Below are 21,701 nucleotides of genomic sequence, written 5' to 3'. Positions count from 1 at the left end.
ATAAATATCCCTTCTTCATTGGGGTACTGAAAGTCAAGGCATTACCACTGTCAGAAACCAGAAAACAAGGCAGGAGCTATTCCCAGGAACAATGATTTAAAGGAAGGATGGGAAAGAGTCATTAAAATAAAGAGTCTTTCCAAACCATACCCAGACTTTCCAAATCATACCCAGATACATATCTCTGCTTTTAGAAGCCAGTCCAAAACACTTGCCCTCTTTCTCTTTTTTATGTTTTATTTTTTTAAATTTTTGGTCACACTGCATGGCATATGGGATCTTGGTTCCCAACCAGGGAATTTCCCCTTGAAGTGGAAGCTCAGAGTCTCAACCACGGTACCACCAGTAATCCCTGATATCTTTCTTTTTTGCTGCTTCATTCTTGCCCAACTGACAGTCTCCACTCTCATCAGTCATCTCCTCTATCTCCTGGCCTACTCCAGCCTTTGGTTTCTATGTCAATATGACTTTGCATTCTAGAATTTAGTGCCTATCCTGTGCTAAGGATACATCAGTAAGGAAAATAAATCTCAGTCCTCAAGGAGCTTAAATTCTAGTGGGAGGAAAAAGACCAACAACAAAAATTAGTTAAAAATTAAAATATAGAGAACTAGTTGACCATACAACAATGCTGCTCATCAAATTTTTGACCTGCAAAAATGTCCGTTTCATGAGTCAAACTTTATATTAAATGGTGATAATACTATTTTTTAAATTAAGCAGGGAAGAATAGGTAGCAGGGTGGATGGGGGGTAAGCACACAGATGGTAACTTAAAACAGGGCAATCAGTCTCCAAGTGGTAAAATTATATGAGATGGTTTTTCTGCTCTTTCAGTATTCTTCTAAGGAGCATGCACTGCTTCATAATGAGTTTTAAAAAACTTTATGACGTCAAAATTGCTGAAAAACTGAAATGAGTCATTGTTATTTTAGCCACTAAATTGTGTCCAACTCTTTTGTGACTCCATGCACTGTAGCCCGCCAGGCTTCTCTGTCCATGGGATTTTCCAGGAGAGAATACTGGAGTGGCTTACCATTTCCTTTTGTAGGGAATCTTCCTAATCCAGGGCTCAAAGCTACATCACCTGCACTGGCAGGCAGATCCTTAGCCACCAGGAAAGCCCAAAATGCATCATACAACCATAAATTTTATGTTACTTACATCAAGGAGGAATATAAGACAGATCATATTAATACAATCTTATTCACACCCTATGAAATTGGAAATTCACACCCTATGAAATTGAAATTCACACCCTAAAAAATATAGTATAGTATAAAATATCTAACATATATGTTCTAAGCCATGAATTTTAAAAATAAGAAATAAACTATTTTAATTTTAAAAATAAGAAATAAACTATTTTAATCGGTATTGTAGAAATACAATTTTGTTACACTTTTTAATATACATAATCAAAGAACAAAACAATGCAAAATATTAAAGTATTTCCCTCAATTTTACATTCTTGAAACTGTTATACTTGTTTAACTTCAAGTGAATATCCATTTTCTGTTATTTACCAGACTTTATAACTTACAGTCACTAGGTACCATAGTTTTAAATGTAGCATTTAACTGTTATTGGAGAATGAACTAGCAACCCTCTCCAGTATTCTTGCCTGAGAAATCCCATGGACAGAGGAGCCTGGTGGGCTATGGTCCATGGGGTCGCAAAGAGTCAGACTTGACTTAGTGACTAAACAACTATAAACTGTTACAGGAAGATGATGTAAAATGTAGGAAGCAAACAAAACTTTACAGAAGGATAAGAAAGTAGATTCAATGTGTATCTAAAAACAGTGAGTGCAGCTCAGGAAAGACTTACTGATTTAGCAGGACATCAAGAATAAAAGATGTTCCAAAGGCGTCCAGCTGGAAGCTTGCCTGGTCAACGTGAGTCAACTGCAATATCAAAAAGATAAGAGGAATTTATTATGCAGCCATGGAGATCTGATGATAAGCATATCTCATGATCATCTGAAAGTTTTATAATATAAATTAGAAAACCAATTCAACATGGAAGTGAAATAAAAACAAAGTAAAACTTTACCTTCTTTAAAGCCATTCACTAATCTAAAGTACCACTTAACCAAGGAAAGCAAGTACCCTCCCTTCCTGCTTTATCTCAAGTAACTAAATATTTCATTTCCAAGAAAATTGAACTACATTTCATTCTGGTTTAAATGATTGACTCCTTTAAAATTAAGCTTTGCATATTAAAAAAGAAATAGGGAAAATAAGTTAATGCCAGACTAGATTAGTATGATGAATGTGATCTATTATAAGGAAGATATCTAAACATCTAAAAAACCCTTTTCATCCTATCTCAAATACATACTTTAAAAGTAATAGTTCTGTTCTAATTTACCAAATGGGATTTCATCAAGGTTTCTGCAATTCCTAAGAGAAAAACTGAACCCTCGCCCATCTACTGCAAACATCACCCATTAAAATTTTACTGGGAAAACCCATCACTATTTCCTATGCCATTTTAGGGACTCCCAGAGAAAATCACAAGGGATTCTAAAAAACATAGTGTTACCAACAATATTAACATATTGAAAAACCACATGCATTAACTGAAAAGAGTAAGCAAAACTATTTATTCCAACTCCTCATAAAACAGAACTATACCTAAGCAGTAGAACTAAAAATTATTTGATTTTTTTGGCTTATATTTGTCTATAGCATCCAAAATTTCTACAATAAGCATGTATAATTCCTGCAGTAAGCATGTATAATTCCTTCAGTAAAAAAAAGCAAACACTATTTTAGAGATGTAAACCATCTGAGCAATTGTATTTATGTAGCATGTGAGAGAGATGGTGGTGCTGCTCCCCAAGAACCAGAGCGTCTCAGTAAGGGTCATCCTAGGATTCTGTGGGACACAAAGGGCACCTCAGTCATACCTGGGATTTCTACTCTCATCAAACTATGGTATGAGGAGAAAGGAGAGAGCATAATAATCATAAAGCTTTCTGGAATCAAAGGATAGCCCTTCAGTTTTAAAGTCTTTGAAATAAACGGGCATGGGAGAATGCTAACACATTCTGATCCTCATGAAATCACAAGGGAGAAGAACTCTCTGGATAGTTCTTAGCCTCATTAAACATTCAACCCCCTAACTACGCACTGTTCCCAATTAACACCCTGTGTTATTACCAAATTCTGACTTCTCTTCTATGATAGTTCTTGGAGCCACACCTTACTCTTCATTTCCATGTATGCCACAGCTCATATCCTCCTTTGAGCTTTCTAAAACTGACACTACCATGTGAAAATAGATAGCTAGTAGGAAGCTGCTGCATAACACAGGGAACTCAGCTCAGTGATCTGTGATGATCTAGTGAGGTGGGATGCGGGGTGAGAAGGGAGGGAGGGTCAGGAGGGAGGGGATATATGTATGAGTGCTCAGTTGCTCCGTTGTGTCCGACTCTTTGCAACCCCATGGACTGCAGCCCTCCAGGCTCCTCTGTCCATGGGGTTTTCCAGGCAAGAATACTGGAGTGAGTTGCCATTTCCTACTCCAGGGGATCTTCCCGAACCAGGGATCAAACCCATGTTTCTTGCTTCCCTTGCACTGGCAGGCAGATTCTTTACCACTAGAGTCATCTGGGAAGCCTGAATATATATATATATATATATATATATATATATATATATATATATATATATATATATATATATATAGCTGATTGACAGTGTTGTATTGCAGAAACACAGCACTGCAAAACAATTATGCTCCAATTAAAAAAAAAAAAAAAAACTGACTCCTTACCAAAATAAAATCCTAACTGTAAGTCCTATATTTTCTACTACATCAAATACAAGCTTTCTCTCTCTGCATATCAAGAGCCTCCACAATCATCATTCCCCACCTCAGACGTAACAGCAAACAAGTCCCGAGGGACCCAGTCGTATCCCATTCACACTCAGTTCTCTCTTCTACTCTTTAATTCCACAAGTTTTGTGCATTCCAACCTTTTATGTAGCTCTCCTCACTTGTGCTTTTAAAAACCAGACCCTGAGGTGGTGATCTTTACCAAGGCCATTTCCCAGAAGTGGCTCTTACCCACCTTTCAAGACTTCCCTGGTGGGGCTTCCCTGCTGGCTCAGTTGGTAAAGAATCTGACCACAATGCAGGAGACCCAGATTCAATCTCTGGGTCAGGAAGATCCCCTGGAGGAGGAAATAACAACCTACTCCAGTATTCTTGCCTAGAGAATTCCATGGATGGAGGAGCTTGGCAGACTACAGTCCATGGGGTTGCAAAGAGTTGGACATGACTGAATGACTAACATGTCAATACTTACAATTTGTATTAATTCTGTTTAATTCTTATATTTTCTTATTCCTGCAGCTTCAGTTTACAGCTGGTACTTTTATTTTATTGACATCACTAAAGTCCCAAGGAGAAACCTGTGACTTGAATTCAAAAAAGAAATCTATTGACAGCATGGTTAACTGCTGTTTAGTGAAAAATGTTTGTATTATTGATAGTAAAAGGAACAGGATTATATTAATAGTGTTTTAGTGTAAGACAGGCTTCCTTAGACTTTATGCAAATTGGTTCATTCAACAAATAATCTTCTGAGAGTCTTCCAAGTGCTGGAATGCCTTTGATTTGGGGGACAAAGTGGTGAAGAAGGCTGCCCATGTTTTCCCTCTAGTGGGGCTTATCCTCTAGTGGAGGGAGACAGAAAGTGACAGTTAAATAAAATGACACAAAATGAAAAATAAATTTGAAATATAAACACACTGTTCTCAGATTTAATAAAACAGGGTACACAGGAACCAGAATAGATGGGGTTTTGGTGGTATGGAAGCCTCTCTGAGGAGGTAACATCTGGGTGATGACCTGAATGATTAAAAGGGGTCTACGACAGACAGAATAACAGCCCCCAAAGATGCCCACACTGTAATCTCTGGAATCTATGAACATGTTACCTCACATGGCAAAAGGGCTTTTGGAAGATGTGATTAAGTTAAGGACCTTGAGATGGGGAGAGGATACTGGATTATCCAGGTGGATCCAGTGTAGTCACCACAGTCTTATAAAGTTCAGAGTCAGAGAAGGAAATATGATGGGGATTCTCTAGGCAAGAATACTGGAGTGGGTTGCCATGCCCTCCTCCAAGGGATTTTCCCATCCCAGGGATGGAACCCCGGTCTCCCACATTGCAGGCAGGTTCTTTACCATCTGAACAACCAGAGAAGCCCAAGAACACTGGAGTGGGTAGGCTATCTCTTCTCAAGGGAAACTTCCTGACTGTGGAATTGAACTGGGGTCTCCGGCACTGCAGGCGGATTCTTTACGAGCTGAGCTACCAGGGAAGCCCTGTCATAATGGAAGTAGAGATTAAACTGAGGTGAGGAAAAGACCACATGCCAAGGAATGCTGGTGGCTCTAGAAACAAGAAAAAGGAAAAAGCTAGAGCCAATTCCCAGCCACCAGAAGGAGCCCAGCCCTGAGAACACCTTTATTTTAGCCTTTTAAGACCCAATTCAGGCTTCTGATCCCCAGAACTGCAAGACACTTAATTCAGTTGTTTTACAACATTAAGTTTTCAGTACGACATGTTAAAGCAGCCATGGGAAACTAATGTAGCATCACTAGCAATGTCCCTGAACGTTTAGGAAAATAACTCCAATAACAAGTTGATTGCATCAGTATTCAATGTCATTTTCCTCCATGGCTTGGTTAAAAACCAAGGCACTTGCAACAGTGACACTCACAAACAAGGCACTGATGCTCACGAAGGCACAAGGATCAAACTCCAAACACAGGGGGGACTTCCCTGAAGGTATAGAGGCTAAGAATCCACGCTCTCACTGCAAGGGGTGCAAGTTCAGTCCCTGGTCAGGGAACTAAGACCCCACATGCCAAGCTGTTTGGCCAAAACAAAAACAAAAAACAAACCGACAAACAAATAGAACTCCAAATATAGGACTTCCCAGCCAAACCAAACTTGCAATGGTGATTGCTGGAATACACATTAGCCTTTTTTTCCTTGCATTCTGGATAATCTCCTACCACTCTGGTACTTGCCATCCCCATATGTCTGACTTAACCAGTAGGCCAAAGAGAAGAAACGTATTTGCTTCTTCAGGTTAGCTTGGAGAAATACTAAATTAAGTAGAATTACACTGAATTCAGGCAATATTAACAATCCAGCTTACTACTCAACACTTTTGAAGTGAGCCAGGACAGCTCACAGAAAGTTAATCTTAAACCTTACCTTCTTAGCTCAAAGGAAAAGAAAATATTTAAGAAGAGGAAACTAATCTACTCAAGATTTTCCTCTTTATTTTGGTGGGGGAGTGCCTAACATATATTGCTCCCCTAATTCTAATATTTATTAACTTTAACTAGAAGATTCAAAGGTAGCAATGACTCTTAGAGACATTTAAAAATTATTATTTTGCAGAAATGCACTTTTTCCAATTACTATGTAAGAATGACTTGTGATTTTAAAATTTTAAGTGCTTCATTACCATAGAATAGCATTGAGAGAACCTCTGGAGCTCATTTAAGGTACATCCTTATTTTACAAATAAAGAAACTGAGGCATGTGGGCAATGTCATTTCCAAATCATATTGGTAGTAGGGCAGCATTTCACCTCCTGGCAGGTCTTTCCCACCACGCTTCATCTCTTTGCTTTCATTCTGCAGCTTGGAGGTGCTTGCAGATTTTCCTGGGTTCTAAAGAGCACTTTTAGAGCACACGAGAAGACAATCAAACCATGACAAACTCTTGACTCCATCAGAAAAGTCAAAAACATTACTACATCTGACACAAACCACAGCCTTAGAAATTAAGAATTATAGTTTACAACACACATAGAAACCAGTTTAAGGGAACAAAATTACAAAGGTAATGGTGAAATGCTTGTGTTTTAAGTAGTGAGGCTGATTTTGATCATAGCTATGAAAAAAGACTGAGGGAGAGAAATGGAAAAATATAAAATAACTATCCAGATGGCAATAAAACTTAATAAATCAATATAATTACATAAGGATAATTTAAATTTCAAATTTCAAAAATGAATCATAGGATTTTAGGACCAGAAAACCTGATACAATCCCCAGATTGAGGCCTGTTTATTATTCACGGGCAAGAGCTAACATTTAAATGTGAAGTTAATATAACCTCCATGCTCCTCATGCATTTTGCTTCTTGGCAGCCTGTCTTTTTCTCTTGAGTTCTCCCAGAGCCAATGAACTAGGGCCAACCTACAGATTCCAAAGAGCAGCTATAAATTAACTTTTCGAGCTTCTGTTATTTACAAGCTTTTTTTAAAAGCAAAGATGCACTAAAACTTCCACAGAATCAGAACTTTGACACAAGGAGAAAGAGAGGTAGTTTAATTAAGCCAACCTAAATAATGAATCAATGAATATTAGTGGAGTGAGAGTCACACGGTATTGTGCAACAGGATACATCTGTAAATAATTAACAAAATTAAAAAGAAGTCTTCAATGCATGTAAAGAGTGTTCAGCTATTCTGCATCCTAAATTCTTTTTGATGTTTGATTGCTTCTACTTTGTTTTTTAAAAAATACAAGTGTAAATTTTTGTATCCAATACTTTGAGTTCAATAAAAAACAAAAATACCACTAATTAGCTTTATCTATTTTCCCTGTTTTTCTACATCAGACAAGGCAACTGAAGAATCACCATAACCTCTCTGTAATTACTCCACTGCTTTATGTGGACTTCTGACAAAACAGCTCAAAGAGACATATAGCTTATTAACATTACGATCCCTCATTCTAGAATTTCCTATAACCACATCAATAATATAGCTTTCCCCTGTCTACTTAGCTAAGATATGGAACTTATTGCAGCAGAATTGTATAACAACAGCATTTTTAACAGAGCATTATACTCAGTAGATCTACTTAATACATAAATTAATAGAATATATGTGAGAACAGTATTGCTTTCTATCCATAATTCTGTATCTATGACTCTATGTTAAATACCTCCCTCTTTTCATCTGGTCAACTCAATCATACCCATAGTTGTCATAATCTACATTTTATTTGACACTTACTTTACACACTATCTTTAACCACAGTGCTCTTAAAATCCAACCCTCTACATTTAATATTGTAAGAACCAAATAGTGTTCAACAACAGAATATGTTAAAACAAAATGACAGAAAACAAAAAAACATAGCTTTTAAAGCCAAGCAGACTGGTTTTGAATTCTAGGTCTTCCATTTATTAATGGAACAAACTAGGGCAAATTGTTTAATGTCTCTGAACTGAAAGTCTCTGCCTCTAAAAGATCAAAAATAATAATAAACACTTCTATAGCTTTATTGTGAAAACTGAAGGATAAGTTACAATCTATTCGACCTTTGTGAAGCACTGACCATACCTCAGGAAATACATAGGGCCTTGGGAAAACAAAAAAGAGTCAGACATGGCACCCAGAAAACTCACAGTCAAAAAGAGAAATCATTAGCCAAAATATTACAAAATATTTCAAAGTCCAATAATCAGTTCAGTTCAGTTCAGTTGCTCAGTTGTGTTCAACTTTTGCAGTCCCAGGGACTGCAGCATGCCAGGCTTCCCTTTCCATTACCAACTCCCAAGGCTTGCTCAAATTCATGTCCATCAAGTTGGTGATGCCATCCAACCATCTCATCCTCTGTTGTCCCCTTCTTCTCCCACTTTCAGTCTTTCCCAGAATCAGTGTTTTTTCCAGTGAGTCAGTTCTTCGCATGAGGTGGCCAAAGTATTGGAGTTTCAGCTTCAGCATCAGTCCTTCAAATGAACATTCAGGACTGATTTCCCTTAGGATTGACTAGTTGGATCTCCTTGCAGTCCAAGGGACTCTCAAGAGTCTTCTCCAAAACCACAGTTCAAAAGCATCAATTCTTCAGTGCTCAGCTTTCTTTATAGTCCAACTCTCACATCCACACATGACTACTGGAAAAACCATAGCTTTGACTAGATGAACCTTTGTTGGCAAAGTAATGTATCTGCTTTTTAACATGCTGTCTAGGTTGGTCATAGCTTGTCTTCCAAGGAGCAAGCATCTTTTAATTTCATGGCTGCAGTCACCATCTGCAGTGATTTTGGAGCCCAAGAAAATAGTCTGTCACTGTTTCCATTGTTTCCCCATCTATTGGCCATGAAGTGATGGGACCAGATGCCATGATCCTCATTTTTTGAATGTTGAGTTTTAAGCCAGCTTTTAACTCTTCTCTTTGACTTTCATCAAGAGGCTCTTTAATTCTTCTTCGCTTTCTATCATAAGGGTGGTGTCATCTGTGTATCTGATGTTATTGATATTTCTCCTGGCAATCTTGACTCAAGCTTGTGCTTCATCCAGCCCAGCATTTTGCATGATGTACTCTGCATGTAATTTAAATAAGCCAACAGAAGAGAAGACTCTACACATGGACATCACCAGATGGTCAACACCGAAATCAGATTGATTACATTCTTTGCAGCCAAAGATGGAGAAGCTCTATACAGTCAGCAAAAAGACCAGGAACTGACTGTGGCTCAGATCATCAACTCCTTATTGCCAAATTCAGACTTAAATTGAAGAAAGTAGGGAAAACCACTAGATCATTCAGGTATGACTTAAATCAAATCCCTTACAATTATACAGTGGAAGTGACAAATAGATTCAAGGGATTAGATCTGATAGACAGAATGCCTGAAGAACTATGGACGGAGGTTCATGACATTGTACAGGAGGCAGCGATCAAGATCATCCCTAAGAAAAAAAAATGCAAAAGGGCAAAACAGTTGTCTGAGGTGGCCTTACAAATAGCTGTGAAAAGAAGAGAAGTGAAAGGCAAAGAAGAAAAGGAAAGATATACCCATTTGAATGCAGAATTCCAAAGAATAGCAAGGAGAGACAAGAAAACCTTCCTCAGTGATCAGTGCAAAGAAATACAGGAAAACAACAGGATAGGAAAGACTAAAGATCTCTTCAAGTCCAATAACAGATATATGTAAAAGATACAACAGCAGGCCTCTGACCATAGGATTACAGAGAGTTGAGGAGGTACTCCTCAGACCAAGAATGCAGGGGAAAGCACTCCTAATAAAGGACCTACAAAGACACAAAAATAGAAAATAACTCAGCACCTTCAGGGATTGAAGGAAACGCTATATTCCTGAGACAGAGAATGGGAGGCATCTATTGTAGGAGAAAAGACTAGAATCCCAATGGCAAAAAATTTCCAAATAAGTGGTTGTCAATCCTGACTGCATATTGAACCAGTGAACCAGTGAAGTTATTCAGTCCTGTCCGACTCTTTATGATTCCCATGGACTGTGGCCTAACAGGCTCCTCCATCCATGGAATTTTCCATGCAAGACTACTGGAGTGGGTTGCCATTTCCTTCTCCGGGGGATCTTCCCGACCCAGGGATCAAACCCAGGTCTCCCACATTGCACGCAGACACTTTACCGTCTGAGCCACCAGGGAAGCCCATGTATTAGGCTACATATGCAGGCCGAAGATTGCATATAAGGCTTGCTCAGAAAGCTCTTGATTTGTTTTTATTATGTATTTATTTTCTTTCTTTGGAGTATAATTGCCTTGCAATGTTGTGCTAGTTTCTGCTGTACAATGAAGCAAATCAGCCACATGTGTGCATACATCCCCTTCCTCCTGACCTCTCAACCTCCCTCCCATTCCCTCCATCCTACCCCTCTAGGTCACCATAGAGCAACAAGCTGAGCTCTCTGTGTTACCCAGAAGCTTTCCACTAGCTAGCTATTTTGAACATAGCATTGTATATATGTCAATGCTACTCCCCAATTTGTCTCACCCTCCTCTTTCCCTCTGCATCCACAAGCCTCTGTCTGCATCTCTATTGCTTCCCTGCAAATAGGTTCATCAATACCATTTTTCTAGATTCCATATATATCCATTAATATATGATATTTGTTTTTCTCTTTCTGACCTACTTCACTCTGTATGACAGACTCTAGGTCTATCCACGTCACTACAAATAACCCAATTTTGTTCTTTTTTATGGATGAGTAATATTCTATTATACATATGGAGCACATCTTCTCAGAAATATTTTTTTAAAAAATACTAATGCCTGGGCCCCAAACTCAGAGATTCTAATTCTTTTAGTCTAGAATGGATCCTGGGCATCAGTATTTTTTAAAGAACTACCCTGTGATTCTGAGGTGGCCAAGGGTTCAGAACCACTAGCATAAAACAATGTAAGAAATGTACTCTTTATCCTGGAAACAATAAGAAATGGATGTAAAAGCCTTTGAGATGACAAATGTTCAATAAATAGCTCCTTTCCCGTCTCTTCACAGTTTATGCTAAAATATGTTTAGTTTTGAAATAATGATCTACTTACCAAATTCTCACATATTTCTTGCAAGAAAAATGTATGTTCTTTTGACAATTTACTGCTTGAATTTTGTTGCTGAATTCAACCAAAATATAAATGTTTTAAAAGTTTAAAATCAAAAAAAGGAAAGGGACAGTAAGAAAAGGCAAAAAAAAAAAAAAAAAGAAGAAGAAAAAGAGATTCCATCTGGTGGCCTTCCAGATAAACTGAAAGCCAAGAAGTTTACAGAAACATCTCTACAAGCACCTTAGCATACTCTTTTGCACACAGCAGGCTCAAAAAACTTTAAAAAAAAAAAAAAAAAAGAAGAAGAAGGGAAAGGAGCACTAGATTGGAATTCCCACGAAAATTTTTAAAGAGCTCTCCATGCGGGTCTAGCACGTAATCAATTACCATGGAATTCCTCTCTAGTTGAACTTGCTCTATAATGCATGCAAATACCAATTCTTGCTATTATTTGCTGTGAAAAACTTTACAACTGATGCAAACATGTCCCATTGTTGTGGACATGCACCTGTTTAGGGATGTGTTATCCAAGAACAAATATTATGTTATGCAGATCTCAGCACCCAGGAACGGCAAGGTGAAGCGACACATACCATCCAAAAAAATGGCTTTTCTTAGATAAGTTCATTTTATAAAATTTTATATTGGAGTATAGTTGATAAAAAATGCTGGGTTAGTTTCAGGTCTACAGCAGAGTGATTCAGTTATACACATCTTAGGAGGCATGCTCTCAATTTGCCTTACTGAATTTCCAGTTCTGATGTCACTGAAAGCCCTCCTGGCCAAGGACCCTTCTCTCCAGTGGCTGCTGCTCCAACAAGCTGGGGCGGGAGAGTGCTGGGCAGACACTGGCATCAGCTCTGATTTTCTCATCTCCATTCAGGAAGTTAGGCAGCCTCATTACCTATTTATGCTCTGTTATATTCTGATAAATCAGTCTCTCCATCATCTTGGCCATTAACTGCCCATTACTAGGACTTCATTTCGGTCCTGAACAAGAAAACGCTTACTCACACAAGCCTGAAAGTAGAATCAGATCTTTATGATCTTTAGCAGCCTGAGAACAATACAATATGTAGTCATATTGAGCTGTAATTAAATCTGAGTCCAAGGAACCCCAATGTTTGAATGCTATAAAATCAGCAGACAACATCCCACAGATGAACCAGTCCTGAGAAACTGATACTTTCCCTTAATGCAAGAAAGGCTTAGGAGAAAGATTACAGGTCTTCCTGGCCCCACTGCTGACCTGACATTTCATTTATGGAGCTACTAAAGCTTTCTCATTTTGTTTCTCCCCAAATGATAACTGAAAATAGTATGAATTACAGGATGCTGCGAGAAAAATACTTTAAAATTTTTGTTTATGGTGAAAAAATATATAAAAGCTTGCTGCAAAGCATAGTGTGACTGCTGAGAGCTAAATAAGAGACAGGTAAAAAGAGCAGAGGAGGGGAGAGGCAGTTAAGCTATTACATTATCAAATGAATGACTAGTCAGTTCAGCTCTAAATCGGATAATTTTAAAAGCAGGCCTGGAAATAAAGGTTGTCTCTGCCAGCTGGGTCACAGTCCTTCCTGGAGGCAACATCAGAAAGAGGTCAAGTCCAAAGAATAAAATTAAGAATGGTGAGTTCTTCACATCAAGATTCACTTCAAGCAGTTGTTATATGAATGGATTTTTGTTTGCTTGCTTGCTTAATTTCATCTTCCTTTTATGGATATCAGAGGCATCTGAGAATTAAGGCTCAATACATGAAAGGGCCAGCTCCCAGAATTAGAAGAAAGAAATCACTGACCAAAATGTCATGATGAATACTGGTACATAAGAATTCCATGGCATTTTCTTTAAGAAAAAATTTACATAAGGTAAGAAAGTTTTTTCTCTCCTAGAACTAAAGACTAACACTACATAATTACAGAGACTTTCTGCTCACACACACACACATAATATATATATATATATATACATACATACATATATATATGTATAAACTTTAAAAGGACCAGATTCTTTCTTTATCATTTCAACTAAACAAGTTTTCCAAAAACATATGCTTATGCTTAGTTGCTCAGTCGTGTCCGACTCTTTGAGATCCCATAGACTGTGGCCCACCAGGCTCCTCTGTCCATGGGGATTCTCCAGACAAGAATACTGGAATGGGTTGCAATGCTCTCTTCCAGGGGATCTTCCCAATCCAGGGATCAAACCCAGGTCTGCCACATTGCAGACAGATTCTTCACTGTCTGAGCCACCAGGTAAGCCCTTCCAAAAACTTAGCTGAGAATAATCTAAGTAAAATATTTCAAGAACAAAGATTCAGCATAAAAGAAAAAGAAGAAAAGGGAAGTCTCTAACATCAAGGATCCTCAAAAGATGTTTGTTTTTTATCTGTAACTTGATAGATAATGCTTTCTTTATTGGGACATAAAATGAATACAAACCCCTGCAAAACGACCTATTTATTTCTAGGGATTCCCAAGTAGTTAGAATGAAGATTGGTTGGAAGAACATACCAGTTACCTCAATTATCATAGTTTCAAAGTGAAGGAAGGAATGGATATGTGTGTGTGCATTTGCGTGTGTGTGTGTGTATGAGACACAGAGAGATTGAGAGAAAGTATGCAGATTACCAGTCATCACTGAGGATCACTGAGGAAACCATGTCTCAAAATCACGTCTTCTTTCAATGCATACATAGGTTACAACATAGCAAGAATTTGCTATGGAGATTTAGTATGACATGAATGTGTCCAGCAAATTCTTAAACTGATAGGCTTCCACATACTACCAATTGGTGTCTCCAAGCTGCTTTGAAGAGTAACTCCTTGCCCTTAAATTACAGGGGAATTGAAAAAAAATCATTCATGGTGCATGTTTATTAGAAAATGCAAATGAGAAAATTTTTGTTTTACTATCTGGTCTATAGTCTCTTTTGGATATAAACTTCAAAAGCATCTGAATTTAAACAAATATACAACACTGTAAAACAATTTCCCTCCAATTTAAAAAGAAAGAAAGAAAGAGTGAAAAATTTAAAGCACATTATTAGGAACTATCTAAAAGGTAGCAAAACAATGAAATTACTCTATTGGACAACAGTAATAAAAGAAACTCTAGAAATTACTTTTTCTTACACTTCCATTATTTATTGGCACTAGTGGCTACTGGCCCCTATGATAAGTAGATCAAATATGTTACTTAATCCTTAGCACTAAACACTTTCCCTGGAAAAGTAAAATGCTTTTTAAAAATACATTGACTGTAAATGTTAATTAAGATTGGGTTTGCATATTTCTCAGTGTTCTTTTTAGATAGATTGTAGTTCAAGTGAACTAGAATAAAACCCAAGCTCTAATGTTTACTGAGTTTTTGACAAAATATCTGAAAAAAAGGAACAGTAATAGTTTTCTTTAAATATTTATGTGATTATTTATGTGATGCATTCAATACTATGCAAGAAAGTTAGAAACATAGAGTTCATAGTAAATATTCAAAAAGTATTGTTGTTGTGCTTACTATTCTATTAGATGCATAAAATCCATAAAACATTTTAAGTTCAAAGTTAAATATGAATGTTTTGTGTTCCTTATTATGGTCTCTGCTATTTAAAATTGTGGTTAATCAACCAGAGATTGTGGCAGCACTAGTTAAATGAGCTTATTAAAAAAAGTGGAATTCAGGCCCACTGGAACTACTGAATCAGAATCTGCATTTTTACAAAATCCCCAATGTACTTGTTACCCATTCAAAATTAAAAGGTACATAACAGAATCGATGAAAACTAGATTAAATATTGTTGACACTTCATGTACACAGACCACCATTTAAATGGGCTCTTTGGATATATTAAAAGTGATCTGAAGAAAATATTTATGTCAGTGAAATCAAGATAATTTTTCATTGAGTAAAACTTACACATCTATACATGGATGACATTCTGTATTTTTAAAATACACTCAGGTGTGAATGTACAAAGGATATTAAATAGATCAGTGCTGTTCATAAAAATAAATTTTTAAATACATTGACTGCAAATAATCTCTTATAGCAGAATTTCTATCTCTAATAAGAGATACTGTTATTGAGACAGAAAAACTCACCAAACCAAGTCAGCGTTATCCATTGTACATCCAATAATGCTTGCACATGCATGTACTTGGGTACATGTGTACACACCATAGCTTGTAGCCAATGGTAACCCAGAAAATAAATACTACTTGAAACAAATAAACTCTGTAAGTGCTGGTGAGTCCAACTCTAAAAAGATCTGATAGAAAGAATAGCTGCTGCCCTAAAAAAAGACAGGAAATAGATCCTCACTGGAGGGCGTCTCGACCTAGGACAAGCTAACAGTATCTAGTGATATAAAGTCAGAATCAAATGTAGACTAGCCCGTAGGCCCAAAATGTCTTCATTACAGGAAAATAACACAACAAAATTTCTGAGATTTCGAACTATTGTTTTGAATTTGTCTCTGCATATAAAAAGAAAACAAAATCCTGGTCTGATCATTCCTTTTTTTTCTTTTTCTTTTTGGCCACATCGCACAGGTTGTGGGATCTCAGTTCCCCCACCAGGGATCAAATCCATGTCCCTCTGCGTTGGAAGCATGAAGTCTTAACCACTCAACAGTCAGGGAAGTCCCTAACCACTCTGTGCTTCACTGGCGTGATCTCTACTCTAGATAGGAACGATATCATGCCCTCCTCTGTGTTAGAAAGGGAAAGGATAGAGAATTCTCTGGCAGTCCAATGGTTGGGACACCATGCTTTCACTGCTGGGGGCCTGGGTTCAATTCCTGGTGGAGAACTAAGATCCTACAACCCGTATGGCTGGCAAAAAAAAAAAAGCCAGAAAGGACACACGGATAGGATCACAAGGAGTCACGACCTTGTGAAGGCAGGTCAGTGGAGCTTGGGAGGCAATAGCTTGTTTAGAGCTATTCACATCTTCCTCGCTTCAACTCTCAGCCTTAACAAAAGAGCAAGCATGCAGGGGCACTCAACTGTTTCCAGTGTTCCATACATGACCCAGGTTTCTATGCTGTTGATACGTTTTGACAGAAAGCTGAATAAACCAAACTCTCTAGTTCTTGCCTCTATTGAGGGCAAATTACGGCAGTTTAACGAGGCCTCTGTGCAACTGACATGCTGGGTTAAAGAAAGGATTTCTGCAAGATACCCTGATTCTCATTTACAAAGGAAAAGGGCTGGGCACAGCCTTTCTTTCTGTTCCCTTTATAACAGTTTTGTGTTGTTTTCTTTTTAAACTTCTTGTTGCTCTGAAGCAAATGCATACCTTGAAGTAACACACACAGTTCACTTTTCAATTAATTTATTAAATGATACCCTGGGAGAATTTCTTTACTTCTGAGAAGTGTAGGTCGTCCCTGTGAACTCTCCCCACTGAGTTTCTGGGAAGCTGCCTCCTGGCAAAGACTCTTGATCAAAATGTTCCCAGTACAAGCATCCTCAGCACGCTGCCACCAAGCCGACCTTTTTGTCCTTCTCTGGCCTTCCTGGCAGGTTCCACCTCCATAACCATCCCATTCTGAATCCCTAGGTGTGAACCACAACAGACTCTGAGAAAGATACAACCCCTGTCTACAGATTTTTATTGTCTAGTAAAACATGTTACTACTCTTGTACAAGGCAGTAACATAACCCAGAACCAAGCTCTTTTGTCCTAAAGAGTTTTCCCTCTCTTTTAAAACTGTGAGCAGTTATTTACAAAAAGTGGCAGAGGGTAGCGACTTAGACTCCAGATTCTAGAGCCAAATTTCCTGTTGCAAAGCCTCCCTCTACCCCTTCCCAAAGTGAATGATCTTGGGCAAGTCATTTAAGCTCCCTGGGCCTCAGTTTCTCCATTTAGTAGATGGGAACAGTAGCATCAACTTCTGAAGATTGCTGAGAAGACTGGATGCCTGTAAAGTACACAGAAAGTCTAGATCCTTTGAAGCTATTATTATTACACCGCATGAGCAGCACAAGTCTGAGTGTGTGTGTGTGTGTGTGAAGTTTGAGTGTGTGTGTGAGAGAGAGAGGGAGTGAATTCTGTGTTATATCCAGAGTCAGATTTTTTTTTTTTTGGCTGTACATCCTCCCAGATCTCATCTCTGCCAACAGGAATTGAACCCGGGCTACTGCTGTGAAAACCCTGAGTCTTAATCACTGGACCACCAAGGAATTCCCTAGAATTATTGCTTCCCTCCAGCCACTTCCAGATGACAGTTCCTCTGCTCCTCTCTCTTGAGGTCCATGCCCCACAGCTATATTACCCTCCACTCTCAACTCTGGACCAACCGCCTATGTATTCCCAACACTGAGTACCTCCCTTGGCACATGACACATGCTCACTTACAAATTTAAAATAATTCTGACAACACTTATCTGACAATAAGATTAACAAACATTATTTTGCAAGTTCTGAATTACTTTCCATTTTGGAAAGTAGTTCTCAGAAATATCACCCTAATAAGGGTTGCTTTCATATGGTTAGACAAACCAATCATTTTATTGGTTTCTTTGTTTGGTTCTCTAGCAGCTTGTAAGCACCATCACCGTTATACAGGGTAAAAGCTTTAACAGAATATGCTCTCTTGATTCTGCTTAAAAATTTCTTACCAGGGACCTTGTGCTCATTTTATTCAACCAACATTTGTTGGTGTATTTGTAGCCATTTGGCTACATGGCTTGCAATATGCATTATCTGTAGTTCAGAGGGAGAAGGATGAAACTTTGAGTTTTAGGGAACCTCAGTGAGTTATGTTACTCATTTCTCACCTGAGAAAGAAACAAACATCTACTCAAAACCATCTTGAGAAAATGATTGTGGAGACTATTTTGTACATTTTTGAGACAACCTTTAATTGTAGTTTTTCTCAATGCTGAATTATCTTTTTCCTCGTCAATAGCTAACAGAACTCTCTTAATGTAATTTAGACCTATTTCCTCTCTTTGTGAAACAGGATATGTTCAAAAATGACTTGAAAGTATGCCTCTCCTCTGTTAGGCACAGCAGAAACTATCTGCTACTTTGTACGCTTTATAACAGGCTAGCACTAAAAATATGTACCAACTACACAGGGTAAAACATCCTACAGAGTGATCCATGGCCATGCAAGTATAAACATAAAAGGGAAGTACACTTAAGTTTACCAAATACTTGGGCTTCCTGCTGACTCAGTCGGTAAAGAATCTGCTGACAATGCAGGAGATGCTGGTTCAATCCCCGGGTTGGGAAGATCCCCAGGAGAAGGAAATGGCAACTCACTCCAGTATTCTTGTCTGGGAAATCCCATGGACAGAGGAGCCTGGAGGGCTACAATCCATGGGGTTGCAAGCATCAGACATGACTAAATGACTAAACCTACTTACCTACCTACCAACCTAAAGTAATACTGTCTTGCAAAGAATCCAAGTGCATTGTATTGGGGGTAGGGAACAGATTACATTCAAATACTATAGTGAAAATATGTGTGGTCTTCTTTGGAGAGAGCACAGAATGAAATGGAAAATATTGCCAGAGATATGGATATTTTAAAATATTTCCCCCAGTACAGTTTTAACTGAGATCTTCCATCACCCATCTTCTCTGGAGTAGCCTTGTTACTCATACCTGATAGACATGCTCTACCCTCAGGGTCACTGTACCAGCTGTTCTCCCCTACTGAAATACTCTTCCTCGGAAGAGCCTGGCTCACTTACCACTTCCTTCAAGCTTTTCCCAATGTCACCTTCTTTCTTAGATCTATTGCATCATCCTATGGAAAATTACAATCTATGTTCCCCACACCCCTGGCAGGCACTCCCAATATCCATTACAATGCTGTACTCTTTTTTTTTTTTTTTTTAGTGGAGTGCAGTTTATTACACCGGCGGGCCCAAGGCAGAGTCTCCTCTTAGCCAAGGACCCCGACCAGCATTTGTGAAAATCTTTTATACCCCACGTGTACGTGTCCAAACCCACTACCCCAATTCCCTTGAGACTACAATGCTGTACTTTTTAATTTTGTTTTTCATGCTACTTATCACCTCCTGCTATACTAAATAATTTATCATTTATAATGGTTTTGCCTGTCTACTAGAACATAAGTCCCATGAAGAAACAAATTTGTTTTAATTCATTTATATATCCCAAAAAGCCAGATAGTGCTTTCCTATAGTAGGCCCTAAATAAATATTCAGGGAATAAATTTTTAAAATGTCAGCTCACACATGAAATCACAGGAAATAATCCCATCACACACATCCATGCGTGTGCAAACACGTGCACACACACACATCCTATGTTAATATTGCCCAAAACGGTTATGGAGCCTTAATCTGAAAAATGAAGGAAGCAATGGAAAAGTTTCAATTGCAAAGCTGGCAAGTTTAAACTTTATAAGAAAAGGAACAGAATCTAAGTCTATTAAATATTTGTGGTCTTCTCAGCTCCCTCATTATTCAAAGATAGAACAAGGAAAAGAGAAATCAAGACTCTCTAGTTCTAGTGAAAACACACTGCAGAGAACAAGAGCTATAAAAAGGCATGATTAATAGCTCTAACATAACTAAAATACCCAACTGCACAAGGGCCAGAGGTGCAGAGACAAGTGTAGGTTTTTCTCTCTTTCAGGGAAATGTGAGAACTAAAACAGACCCAGTGGCCCGACAGAGATGGGCTACTCCATGAAGACTCTCCAGACAGATATACACACACTTACATACGCACATCACTAACATCACCAGCAACAATAATATCTGCACTTAGAGCTCCTCTTTGCCGAACTTTCTGCAGGGAGCATATGATGCTAAAAGGAAAGCATACGGGCTTCTTCGAACTCAATTATTTCCTGAGAAAGAGAAACAACACAAACAATTAACTTCAGAATAACAGATTTTGGAAAGACTGTTTGTTGAAAACTGTTGGAAATTCAGAAACACATGGTTGATGATTGAGTGTTAAAATATTTATTAAATATGGGAATCCACTGCAAGATAATGGAAGTTCTTTCATGGAGCTGAAGGCCACATCCAATGGTAGGCCGAGTCAGCTCAACAAGAAGCTGAGGAAAGGAACTGATGATTATGACTGCTTTACAACGGGACCAAAAACAACAGAATGACAAAAAATAGAAAGAAGAGAAAGGGAAAACTGAGAACTGAGAATGACTAAAAGATTCATTAAAAGCTATATTAAAAACCACTGACTGGGGACATCTCTGGCTGTCGGTGGTTAAGACTTCCCCTTCCCATGCAGGGTGTGCCCTGGTCAGGGAGTTAAGATTCCACATGCTTCAAGGCCAAAAAACTAAAACAGGAGCAATACTGTGACAAATTCATTTAAAAATGATCCACATCAAAAAAAAATCTTTATAAAAAGACCCCACTGAACGTACACTTTCAAAGGATGAATTTTATGGTACACAAATTTTATTTCAATAAGGCTGTTATTAAAACACTATGTTGAAAACCAAGATTGTGGCCATAAACATATTTCAAATGCAGGAAAGGTATGGTCTTTCTTTTAGCAGCTGCTACTTTTTATAAAATTCTGGGGAGCCCTTTCTTCCTCAACTGTCTGTCCTCTTAGATTTTTGCCTTTTGAAGTTCTTCAGACAAAACATGTGTTTAAAATAATAAAATAAAACAAGCTATTAAAATGGGGCACCCTATTTTCTACTAAAGTTAAAAATACAGATTCCAACACTCAGCTTAGCTTGGGAACTCTGGTCCAACCTTTATCTCGCTGCCTGTTAATGTCTTCAAGTCGTGGTCTCCCTACCTTCCCTCACCTCCCAGCAGGGAGCAGTCCTTTGAGAATATAGACTATTGACTATGGAAAGAAGTGAAAGTGAAAGTCACTCAGTCGTGTCCGAATCTTTGCAACCCCATGGACTGTACAATACATGGAATTCTCCAGGCCAGAATACGGGAGTGGGCAGCCATTCCCTTCTCCAGAGTATCTTCCCAACCCAGGGATGGAACCCAGGTCTCCCGCATTGCAGGCAGATTCATGAGGGTTCAGCAAATGCAGAGATGCTTCTCATCCCAAAATAATGGAGCTGCATTGTTATTCATTTAATTGTAAGAAAACAAATTACACTGGATGTTTAACCATTATTATGTGGGAGGAGAAAGAGGGCAATGTTAACTTGCTTTGTTAAATTCCTGAAAAAAAAAATGCAGTGAGATCAGAGTGGGTACCCAGAATTAGCACGAGGGTCCAAACTGTTCCACCTCCTGGAAGGTTTGATGCAAATCACAGCTCTTGTGAAAACAATCGAAGAAATCCAGTGATTTGTGTTCCCAAGAAACTTGGCAGTTATTTACACCAAGAAATGATCATTAT

General features: G+C 38.2%; 1 protein-coding gene across 14 annotated transcripts in view; it reads right to left on the bottom strand.

Moving 5' to 3' along the window:
- ADAM22 (ADAM metallopeptidase domain 22) overlaps positions 1-21,701 on the bottom strand; it is a 224,978-nt gene that overhangs the window by 184,850 nt on the left and 18,427 nt on the right. For all 14 annotated transcript variants that reach the window (XM_043872822.1, XM_043872825.1, XM_043872824.1 and 11 more), the window contains exon 3: positions 1,830-1,906. In XM_043872822.1, the coding sequence (XP_043728757.1) occupies positions 1,830-1,906 (77 nt within the window). The remainder of the gene's footprint in view (positions 1-1,829; positions 1,907-21,701) is intronic.

The sequence above is a fragment of the Cervus elaphus genome, chromosome 18 (assembly GCF_910594005.1).
Source record: "Cervus elaphus chromosome 18, mCerEla1.1, whole genome shotgun sequence".
NCBI lineage: Eukaryota > Metazoa > Chordata > Mammalia > Artiodactyla > Cervidae > Cervus > Cervus elaphus.
This window is presented reverse-complemented; position numbering and strand designations above follow the sequence as displayed.